Genomic DNA, 12,422 nt, shown 5'->3' with positions numbered 1-12,422 from the left:
AAGTACACTTGTTTGGAGCAGCATCGTCTCCAGGTTGCGCCAATTATGGTATGAAGTACCTGGCCAACAAAAATGAAGAGGATTGCCCATCAGCAGCAAATTTTCTTAAGAAAAACTTCTATGTAGATGATGGTCTTATAAGTCTAGAGTCCACAGAATCTGCAATCAAACTAGTAAAAGAAAGCCAAGAGTTATGCGCAAGAGGAAATCCGCGCCTTCATAAATTCATCTCAAACAACAGAGAGGTACTGGAATCCATCAGTGACTCTGAACGTGCATCAACAATGAAGGATGTAGATCTCAATTATGATCATCTTCCAGTTCAAAATGTACTTGGATTGGGATGGAATGTAGAGAATGATGAGTTCTTCTTTGAAGTATCCTTTGAAGAGAAAGTTGCAACTAGACGTACCATTCTTTCCACAGTGGCTTCTATATATGATCCATTGGGATTCTTGGCCCAGTGATCCTCAAAGCAAAAGAAATAATACAAGAATTATGCAGACGGAAGTTGGGATGGGATGAACCCATACCTGAAGATTTGAGGCCAAGGTGGGAGGCTTGGATAAGAGACTTGCAGAATTTAAGAGAAGTTCGGATACCCAGATGTTTTGTACCTCATGATTTAGGAGAGTACAAGAAAATACTCACTTTTCAGACGCCAGTAGTTATGGTTATGGTCAGTGCTCCTACATCAGAGTGATAGGAGAAGGAAAAATACACTGTGTCCTGGTTATGGGAAAGACCAGAGTCGCACCTACCAGTATTCAGACAATACCAAGACTTGAACTGACAGCAGCTGTTGTTTCAGCATCAGTAAGCAAGTTTCTGAGAGAAGAATTAGAGTTAAAAATAGATGAAGAATACTTTTGGCCAGACTCACGAGTTGTCCTAGGATACATAAATAACGAAGCTCGAAGATTCCATGTCTTTGTCGCCAACAGAGTTCAGAAAATTCGGTCTCCCTGGGAATCACCCAGTCCACATGTACAAGTCCAAGCTATATAAATGCTTGACGGGACAGCTGATATGACCAAATTATATGTGAATTAGCAGAGCTCTTCTAGTGTTGGCCAGTCTGGATAAACCATACTAAGCAGGAATGCTGCTATTAAAATTAAGAAGGGCCCTCATCTACTGCTGCTGTAGCAAGTATCTAACTCCTATGCCTGTATGCTGGGTGCTGCAAATGGAAAAACAGTCTATGGAGCTGCGATCCCCAGTTTTCAGGCACTTGTACCTCTGTATTTGGAGCTGTGCAGTGCATGATAACACTATCTGCTACTATTCAGGATAGAGTGCATGATGCGATCGGGTGATGAGATGTCTGGGTCCAGCTGGTGTGCACTCCAGCCAATCAGACTATGGAGCAAAAGTCCAAGGGGGCATGGCCCATGACGTATCCACCTTTTTAAAGTATTTTGAACAGAAGTCTGTTTACACCCACCTGTCTTTAGGAATGCATGGACCTTATGGTCCATTCTGGCTAAAAAATTGATAGAGGACCTGATCAGGCCAACCGTGTGAAAGGGGCCTCAGGGTTTATCTACACCAGGCATTTTAGGGTGGCATGCCTGTCCAGTGCAGTTCCAACACAAAGACAAGGCCTCATATCCTATTTTTTTTGCGGTGGTGTGTATTAACAAATTAGGACATGCACTACCTTTTTTCACCGCAGTGCGTCTGAAACCAACCCCAGAAACAAATTGCTTGTTATGCACAACTGCTTCAGATTTTATCTGCTCCAGTTTTAGTAAATTCTCCTTAATAATTTCTGAATGGTCTCAAAAGTGTCTAAAACTGTTGTCAAACCGACACCATCGACACAAGTCCAAACTCGTCTATGCAGACCCTTAGTCCCCGTTCACACTGGGGCAACCTGTGAGGCGACCTGGTCGCCTCACAGGTCGCCGTAGGTCGCCTTCCATAGGGAAGCTGCGGACCCGTTCTAATAAGAGCGACACAAGTCGCTCCGACTTAGAAAAAGGGTCCGGAGCTTCTTTGGGGCGACCCGGAGCGACCGTCATAGACTTCAATGTTATGAAGTCCGTGCCGGCCGCTCCGAGGTCGCGGGGCGAGCAGCGCGCCGTGACCTCAGAGGTCGCCCCGGGAAGTAGCGTCGCTGCTATGTGAACGGGGCCTTAGACTTCCTGTTTTTTCCCCACTGCTACCATATCAATAAACACTAGTATACTGTCATTGTTTTGCTAAAACCAACAAAATAAAAAACAATACAACTTAACCACTTTACGACCGCTCCTGCACGAACCGCCGAAGGTTCACGTCAGCCGCGACACACTCCTGCCCCCGCTCATCAGTGGGGAAGCCGATGCAAGAGGAAGGCGGCTCTGATTGGCGCCTGACACCCGCGATCGTTCCCCGCTAAGAGAGGACGGGCAGCTGTTGTAAACACAGCTGACCGTTCTTCTCCCTGGAATGATCACAGAGCCCATGTGATCCTTCTATATAGGATCACAGGTCTCTATGGTCATTTCACAAGCCACGCCCCCCCTCTACAGTTAGAATCACTCCCCTAGGCTTACATTTAACCCCTTGATCACCCACAATGTTAACCCCTTCCCTGCCAATGTCATTATTACGGTAACAGTGCATATTTTTAGCACTGATTACTGTAGTAATGTCACTGGTACCCCCAAAAGTTTCAAAAATGTCAGTTAGGAGCCCAATCAGTCCACTGCAGTCCCACAAAAAAATCGCAGATCGCCGCCATTATTAGTAAAAATAAATAAATAAAAAAAAACAATAAAAATGACATAAATCTTTCCCATAGTTAGTAGACACGATAACTTTTGCGCAAACCAATCAAAATACGCTTATTGTGATTTTCTTTTACCAAAAATATGTAGCAGAAAACAAATTGGCCTAAAATGTTAAAAAAGTTTGATTTTTAATTTTTTTTTTTAAATGTTATATAGCAAAATGTGAAAAATATTGTTTTTTTTTTTTTTTTTAAATTGTCGCTCTTTTTTGTTTATAGGGCAAAATTAAAAATCGCACAGGTGATCAAATACCACCAAAAGAAAGCTCTATTTGTGGGAAAAAAGGACATCAATTTTATTTAGGTACAGCGTCGCACGACCGCGCAATTGTCCGTTAAATTAACGCAGTGCCGAATTGCAAAGTATGGCCTGTCATTAAGGGGGAAAATCCTTCTGGTCCAGAAGTTGTTAAAGCTAACAGTGTTTATTTCTCTGAGAGGACTTTATGGATTACACATTAGGGTTTTTAGGTGTTACATTTTAGTTTTAGGGGGTTCATTTATCTTTTTTTTCAAGATTCATCCTTTTTTTTAAATTAATCTTTTATAAAAAAAATTGGGTCTATGGTGAAAACAATGATAACCAGACCCCTTAGGACTCGGAGGTGGCAAAAGCAGGGGGTTGTGCCACAGTTTTACGGCCTCCTGACCACCAACCTAAACAACGACATGCAGCTGTTCAAGGCTGTACACATGCGACTGTAAAAATGAAATGGCATGTTGCATTTGGTGCCCAGTACCATCACCGAACACAACCCATTCAAGTGAATAGGGTCACACCACAATCACCCTGTAACTGCGTACAATGCAGGCAGTTGCTGTGTGGTGGATCTGCATTTTCAGGGTTAAACCAGGCAATGGGCAGCACAGGTTGCTGCACTTGCGATTGAGCTCTTGGAATAATGATTATTCATTTGATGGATTATTTATGATTTTACAGCACTAAACGATTTTCTGTATTTCATTTAGGTATATATAGCTGCAGTAACCCTTTGATACTAGAATTCACATGCAGATATGCAGAAGGCTACAGCCCAGGTTTTCTGCAAGCCCAACCTAACCCAACCCACCTTTATTGTAAACCCCGACCACCCCTGTAAAAATTGCATTCCTGTTTGGACAGTAGCTTGCTGTCGACACAGCAAGTACCTCTTCCTGGGGGGAGGCAGTTGCACATTTATACTGCTCCAACAGTAAAGAACCCTTTGCACAATCAAAGGTTTATCCTCCTTTCTTCTAACCTCAAATCAAGGCTGTGAGGTTGATTTACTAACACTAGTGCAGCTGTGCATGGTAGCGCATCAGCTTCTAACTTAACCACTTGCCTACAGTGCACTTTCACCCCCTTCCTGCCCAGGCCAATTTTCAGTTTTCAGCGCTCTCACACTTTGAATGACAATTGCGCGGTCATGCTACACTGTACCCATATGAAGTTTTTATAATTGTTTTCACACAAATAGAGCTTTCTTTTGGTGGTATTTAATCACTGCTGGGTTTTTTATTTCTTACTAAAAAAAACAAAATAGACAGAAAATTTTGAAAAAAAAAGTTTTTCTTATTTTCTGTGAGTAAATTTTAAAAATAAATAATTTTTCTCCTTCACTGATGTGCGCTGATGAGGCAGCACTGATGGACACTGATAGGCTGCACTGATGGGCACTGATGAGGTGGCACTTATGGGCACTGATGAGGTGGCACTTATGGGCACTGATGAGGAGGTACTACTATTCCGCACTAATAGGCAATGATAGGTGGCACTGATAGGCGGCACTGATGAGCACTGATAGGTGGCACTGATAAGCACTGATAGGCGGCACTGATGGGCCCTGAGAGGCACTGAGAGACGGCACTGATGGGCACTGAGAGGCGGCACTGATGGACACTGATGGGTGGCACTGATGGACACTGACGGGTGCCACTGATGAGCACTGACGGCCAGCACTGATGAACACTGATGGGCAGCACCATTAGTGCCCACAATCAGTGCCCATGGTGCTGCCAGTCAGTGCCCATCAGTGCCTAGATGAGCAGGCACTGATCGGCACTGACTGGCAGCACTATGGGCACTGATTGTGGGCACTGATTGTGGGCACTGATGGCGGGCACTGATGGCGGGCAGTAATTGGCACTTTATTTACATTTTGTGTAATCAAGGCACTGATAATCAGTGTCCTGATTACTTGTACTTTTCTCCCCTATGAGGAGAAGCCGCTGATCGGCTCTCCTCACCTCACACTCTGACAGTGTGAGGCGAGGAGAGCCGAATAACGGCACTTCCTCATTTACATGTGACCGGCTGTGATTGGACACAGCCGATCACATAAAGAGTCATGTCATTGACTCTGTACCGAGATCAGGGTCGCGCCATGTCCTAGCAACATGGCACGGCCACGATCGCCGCTCCACGCGCCCCCGGGGGCGCGCGAGAGAGGCTGTTCTGGTGCACCATCATAGGATTTCGTCCCAGAATAATAGCTGCACTGCTTTGCCGTCATTTGACGGCAGGCGGGTAGCAAGTAGTTAAACTTGTTCAATTAAGCTTTGACTAAAAAAGAGCTGCACCTGATTTTGCACTCTCCAGTTTTAGCAAATCAATCCCAAATCAATGTCCTCTTCAGTGACCTTTAGGCCCCTTTCACACAGGCGGACCGTTCAGATCCGCCTGTTCGTTTTTTTGGCGGATCTGAACGGTCCCCCCATGCATTCCTATGGGGCATCGGATGGCAGCGGAAACATGTCCGATGACATCCGACCCGATCCAATCCGTCAAATCTGGACGGATGGAAACCCTATTTTCCATCCGTTCAGCGGATCGGATGGGATCGGATGAGAACGGACCAACGGTCAGTTCCCATCCGATTTCCCCCATAGAGATGCATGAGGAACTGACAGCTGTGTCTCCGCACACAGCGCAGAGACACAGCTGTCATCCTTCTGCTCATCGGGGGATCGGCGGATCGATCCCCCGCTGAGAAAAACGGAGTCCGTTTGACGGATTACAAGTGTGAAAGAGCCCTAAGGTAAAAAGTTTATTACAGCTCTTATGATTGTATTCAATACAACATTTGTTACCATGAAAGGTCCTCAAAATGATTGTAGAAAATGGGTGGTTTTCAACAGTAAACTTTAACTAATAATTATAACATTTGGGCCTGTAAGAATATCTGATTAACCACTATAGCTCCGGAAGGATTTGTCCCCTTAATGACCAGGCCATTTTTTGTGATTCGGCACTGCATTACATTAACGGAAAGTTGCGCGGTTGTGCGACGCTGTACCCAAATACAATTGATGTCTTTTTTTCCCCACAAATAGAGCTTTCTTTTGGTGGTATTTGATCACCTCTACGGTTGTTAGATTTTACGCTATAAACAAAAAAAGGAGCGACAATTTTGAAAAAAACAATATTTTTTCTACTTTCTGCTATAAAAAATTCCCAATAATTTTTTTTAAAAAAAAATCAAAATTTTTTATCAGTTTAGGCCAATTTGTATTCTGCTACATATTTTTGGTAAAAAAAAATCCCAAAAAGCGTATTTTAATAGGTTTGCGCAGAAGTTATAGTGTTTACAAACTCCGGGATAGATTTTTGGACTTTTTATTTATTTTTTGTTTTTATTAGTAATGGCAGCGATCTGGGATTATTAGTGGGACTGCAAGATTGCTGCTGACAGATCGGACCCCTAACTGACATATTTGACACTTTTTGGGGACCAGTGACTCTAATACAGTAATCAGTGTAAATTATATGCACTGTTACTGTATAAATGACACTGGCAGGGAAGGGGTTAATACTGGGGGTGATCAAAGGGTTAAATGTATGCCTATTTTTGCTTACTGACTGGTGGGGGGGGGGGGCTCTGTGACAGGTAAAGAGAGATCAGTATTTCAGCTTAGCTGAGACACATGATCTCTCTGTGCCTGTGTGACAGAAGAGCCGCCTGCTTTGTTTACATAGGCAGGCGGCTCTTCTGTCAGTGTCTCTGAAGATCGCGTGAGGCAGGCAGCAATTGAGCCTGCTCCTCCCGCAGTCTGACTCCTGCTGTGTCTAACCACAGCAGGAGCGCCGCCGAGACCGCGTGCACATAATCACGTATATATGTACGTGAATATGCGTAGCCGAGCCGCCCTGCCACAGTATATCTGTGTGGGGCAGTCGGCAAGTGGTTAAACATGGCAAAATAGATCAATTTCTTTGTTTTGTTTTTTTCTGTTTTCTGTTTCAGTGAATTGTTTAAAAATGATTTAAAGCATAATTTCACTTTTGTTGGGAAAAAAAAAACATTCCCCTCTGGGTGATCTATGTATATTACAAGGATTTTATCAAACTTTGTTAAACTACCATTTGTTATTTTGAAGAAATCATTGTTTGTTCCTCTGTGCTGAGTGGGTCAAATGGAAGTGGTTTCATAATTATCTATCAGCTGTGGAAGCTACAGGGCTCAAATGAGGAAGTCTGCTGGGCATGCATCCCTTTAGGCGTGTTCCTTAGAGAGTATCTCACCAAAAAGGACATTTTTGTTGCAGGGGATGCCAGAAATCTGACTTGTATCTTAGGCAGACTTCTGGGAAAATTGGTGAGCCAATCACACAAGCAGGAAATGATGTTTCTGGGGTGTGGTCAGTATACATTCTGTGTACAGAACGCCTCCAGGTTGCCATATATATTGCATTTTCATAAAATTACAGCAGCTGCAGATTGAAAAGGAACGGTGATTTTTTCATAACACTTATTCACAATATGATTTGTGTCTAAATTGTTTACGCTATATTGTTTTTTTTTTTATTTGCTGATTTTTTTCCCACGAAAGTCGAGTTACCCTTTAAAGAGGAAGTAAACCCTCCTCTGACACTTTTACCTATAGGTAAGCCTATGATAAGGCTTACCTATAGGTACTGTAAATATCTCCTAAACATGTACTGTTTAGGAGATATTTACCTTACATGCAGCCAGTGACGTCACTGGAGCATGCGCTCTGAAGGAACGGCACCAGCGTCTCGTGCTGTGACCGTCGGCTCCCGCGCGCGTGAGCAGGAGTGACGTCACCGCGGCTCGGGCCAATCAGATGGCCGGATGCCGCGATCCCGGAAGACAGGCGACTGGACATGTCGCCCGTCATAGAGGTGAGCGGACGGCACGGCGGGGGCTCGTTCTAAGGTAAGTATTTCATAATGAGCTAGTATGCGATGCATACTAGCTCATTATGTGTTTCTCTTTCAGCTTGTAAAAAAAAAAAAAAATTAACAGAGTTTACAACCTCTTTAAGCAGCGACTAAGAGATTATTTATTTATTATTATATTAAGGATGTTAAATTAAAACTTGACATTTTTCAATTTTTACAAACTTATTTGATTTGAGTTTGCATGCTTTTTCTTGAACATATTCTAGAGATTCATCATTTATTACATCTAACCTGCTGCAGCAAAATCTTACCTGCACCATTGATATTTCGTTAGTCATAAGACCATACCGCACAACAATATTACATTCTGGGATATCAAGGCCCTCCTCCGCAACGCTGGTCGAAATAAGCAGGTTTAGCGAGCCTTTACGAAAATTTTCAATGACTTCCTGTTGCTCATTCTGTGAACACAGATAATGAATATGAATTATTACTTTACCCAAAGGCCTTTTTGAAATTGATTTAACCCTAGGATTACCTTAGGAGTTAAAGTGTTTCAAATGCAAAGCAATATCAGCATGAAGACGCTGGAATAACACATTAGCATGATGATCGAATTACTATGACGATGCCATGTTCAATAGGTCTGTTTATATAAAATATTCTGTGCGAATGTCATAAAATAGTTTTAAAGGCTCAAGGTTTTTTACCCTAATGCATTCTTTGCATTAAGGTAAAAAACGTATGCATGCAGCTACCCCCCCTCCCCCACCCCCCATGCTTACTTGAGCCCCATCTTGATCACGCGACCTGCATGAGAGAAGTAGTTTTTCTGGGTCTCCCTCTCCTTACTGGCTCACACAGCAGTGGGAACCTTTGACTCCTGCTGCTGTCAATCACAGGCAGTGAGCCAATAAGGAGAGAGCGTGACTGAGCCGCACTGTGTGTCAATGAACACACAGAGTGCAGCTCGGGAGTGAGCCTGCTCAAGTGCCCCCATAGCAAGAGGCTTGCTATTTGGGGAACTTGGCAGAGGGAGGAGCCTGGACTGCCGGCGGGGGACCCAAAAAGAAGAGGATCGGGGCTGCTCTATGCAAAACCATTGCACAGAGCAGGTAAGTATAACATATTTGTTATTTTAAAACATTTATTTTAGAATCACTTTAAGCACACAGCTGTCATGAATATTCACCATAATTGGTTTACTTCCTGTGATCACTAGCTCCATCAAGTGGCCATAATGCTGTATTTTCTAAATTGGGGTAGTTCAGGAAAATACTGCATTGTGGCTATTAGATGAAGCTGAAGATCAAATGATGTACACATATTGCACAAATTTCAATTAATGTGTTTTTACAAATAGACCCATGTCTTTTTTGGACCAAGGCAATGTCTCAGTCCTGTGCCCCTTAAGCTGGATACACACTATACAACTGTGGTTGTTAGATTTCCTTTTTCGATTTACCTTCAACTATGTAGTGTTATGCCTCGTACACACGCAACGATTGTTGGCCGTGAATTTTCGGCCAACGTCCGATCGGCTGATTTTCAGCTTGTTAGTATGATGCTTCCGACAACCGACTCCGACTTTTCGGCCGAACAAAATCTGGTGTGCATGCTATAAAGTTTGTGTGGGCCGTCAACACAACGGCCGATTTTCCGTCAGTCAGTACAGATTTCGGCAGACAAAAATCTGATGAGCAAGACTGGGCATGCTCAGAGAAGAAAAAACACACGGAAAGTTAACCAGCACATGACATCACTTCTGAAGTTGGTTTTTGTTGGCCGAGAAAATTTGTGTGCAGCTTAGAGCACATTTCAACCAACACAACAACACTGGTCGGCCGATAATCGTTGCGTGTGTACGAGGCATAAGGGCCTGCCTGATTGCATACAAATTGAAAGTGTTTAGATTTGACCTCCTATTATATAGTTTTGGTAAATCTAAAGGAAAAAATCTAAAGAATATTGTATAGTGTGTATCCAGCCTACAGTTACCAGGGACTGCCAACATTATTTTTTTTTTTTGTCCTGTGATTGTCATGTTAGGCTGGCCATACACTATACAATTTTCTTGTTCAACTTTCCTTTAGATTTACCAAAACCATGTAATATAGGGTCAAACCTAAACACTTTCAATTTGTATGCAGTCAGGCAGGCCCTTGCTCTACATAGTTATAGGTAAATCTAAAGGAAATTGAATAAGAAAATTGTATAGTGTATGGCCAGCCTTAAGGGAACAATGCAGTCAGTTTCTGCTAGTAGACATAAATACTTCAATACCTGTGTCATGTGCTTGGTCTGATTGCTGAAGCCAGCTCCAGTTAGTGCTGCACTCTTTATATTCAGATCTTTGAGAGTGGAATTGCTAGTGATCCACTTATGCAGAGAGTGGGTACTTTGCCGAGTGCGAGTGAAGATGATCCCACGGGAACCCAGTGATGACTGGAACTGCTCCTTGAGAATCTCTTCAAGCCTCTTTAGCTTGGGATTTTCATTGTTCTGGTCTTTGCTCAATTCTAGCAGGTGGTCACTGTTATCTGTAAAAGCAAAAATAAATAAGTGCCAAGAAATGAATAAAGCCAATGAGCCAAGAAAAGTTGCAAAAAAAAAAAATTATCTAAATCCTTTATACATCTTAAATAAAAAATGTGAATAAATACGTTATAAACATAATGACAGGGTAAATCTAGCCACTTGCCTACTGGGCACTTAAACCCCCTTCCTGCCCAGGCCAATTCTCAGCTTTCAGCGCTATCGCACTTTGAATGACAATTGCGCGGTCATGCAACACTGTACCCAAATTAAACTTTAATAAGTTTTTTCAAACAAATAGAGCTTTCTTTTGGTGGTATTTAATCACTACTGGGTTTTTTTATTTTTTTGCGGAACAAACAAAAAATGACAGAAAATTTTGAAAGAAAAAAAAAAGTTTTTATAGTTTGTTATAAAATTTTGCAAACAGGTAATTTTTCTCTTTCATTGATGTGCGCTGATGAGGCGGCACTGATGGGCCCTGATAGGAACTGATAAGGTGCATTAATGGGCACTGATAGGCACTGATAGGCGACACTGATGGGCACTGATAAGGCAGCACTGATGGGCACTGATAAAACAGCACTGGTGGGCACTGATAGGTGGCACTGATGGGTGGCACCTATGGGCACTGATGGGTGGCACTGAAGGGCACTGATAGGTTGCACGGAAGAGCACTAATGGGTGGCACTGATAGATGGCACTGATGGGCACTGGTGGACAATGATAGGCACTGGTAGATGACACTGATAGGCAGCACTGATGATGGGGCACTGATTGGCACTAATGGGTGGCACTGGTGGACACTGTTAGGTGGCACTGGTGGGCACTGATAGGTGGCACTGGTGGGCATTGATAGGTGACACTGACCTGCACTGGTAGGTGGCACTGGTGGGCATTGGTAAGTGGCACTGATGGGCACAGATGCTCCTCTCCTCTTCTGGACCGATGTCCCTCTGACAGCAGTTGCAGTCATCTTTTTTTTTTCTCCTAACACTCATAGTGTAAAGAGAAAAAAAAAAAGGTGATCGCCGGCTGCTGTTTACATCACGTGATCAGCTGTCATTGGCTGACAGCTGATCATGTGATAAGGGGTCGGGACCAGCCCCTTACTCCGCAGGGAGCGCGCAGGCAGCTCATGCACTGGAGGACATACATAGACACCCTCCCGGCAATTAAGGTCCGCGTTGTAGCAATCTTTCGGCTATGGCCCGGACGATAAGAGGCTAGACTGAGTTTAGTGTTTTTTTTAATAACCTGTTAGTTTGTCAAACCTCTTGGGAAGCTTTGCTTCTATAATTCTTTACCTAAACCCATTGGATGTAGTAAGTAAGAAGCAGTGAATTTTGATTGGCCTAAGGCCTACCATACAGGGTTCGAATCTTGGGCAGTTCAGCAGGAATCGGCCGCGATTCAAACCAATAATGGGCAGGCTAAATGTACCAAGCTGATTGACCTATCAATTTGGGTACAACCAGCCTGCCGGATTCTCTTATGATTATAGTCCGCCTGCCCCCCCCCCCCCCCCCCACACCACCACCACCCCTGGGAGAAGACAATTGCTTATTCCCCTGTCAACACTGTCTATGTGTCACGTGGTTGCAGGTAAGAAATTTGCACTGTGTATGGCCTGCCGTAGTATACTATATAACAGCATAGAATTATTTATCTATATGGCCTGAGTATAGGTGTTTAGACACTACAATTGTAGCCCCTCCCCTGTAGTCAGCAACATCTGCAGACTCAGCAGTCTACACAAGTCAAGGGGACATTTTCACGAGGAGATGCACATTATTAATGGGGTTAGAATTGTTTAATAATAAATAAAATAGATTTTTGTTGGCCGAGAAAATTTGTGTGCAGTCTAGGCACATTCCAACCAACAAAACACCACTCTGGACAAAAGTCGGACGATCGGTCGGCCGATAATCGTTACGTGTGTACGAGGCATAAGTGCAGAGATCATACAGTCCTGCTATGTAGG

The 12,422-nt window shown here is 43.4% G+C and overlaps 1 protein-coding gene across 1 annotated transcript in view; it reads right to left on the bottom strand.

The window, feature by feature from the left end:
• The window catches only part of LOC309567407 (ATP-dependent RNA helicase DHX58-like), a gene marked incomplete at its 3' end in the record, with an annotated part of 89,245 nt that overhangs the window by 36,208 nt on the left and 40,615 nt on the right, over positions 1-12,422 (bottom strand). The window contains exons 8-9 of the mRNA XM_082272807.1: positions 10,187-10,443; positions 8,215-8,364 (exon numbers count right to left, since the gene is read on the bottom strand). Of these exons, the coding sequence (XP_082128933.1) occupies positions 8,215-8,364; positions 10,187-10,443 (407 nt within the window). The remainder of the gene's footprint in view (positions 1-8,214; positions 8,365-10,186; positions 10,444-12,422) is intronic.

The sequence above is a fragment of the Pelophylax lessonae genome (assembly GCF_965119305.1).
Source record: "Pelophylax lessonae genome assembly, chromosome: 11".
NCBI lineage: Eukaryota > Metazoa > Chordata > Amphibia > Anura > Ranidae > Pelophylax > Pelophylax lessonae.
This window is presented reverse-complemented; position numbering and strand designations above follow the sequence as displayed.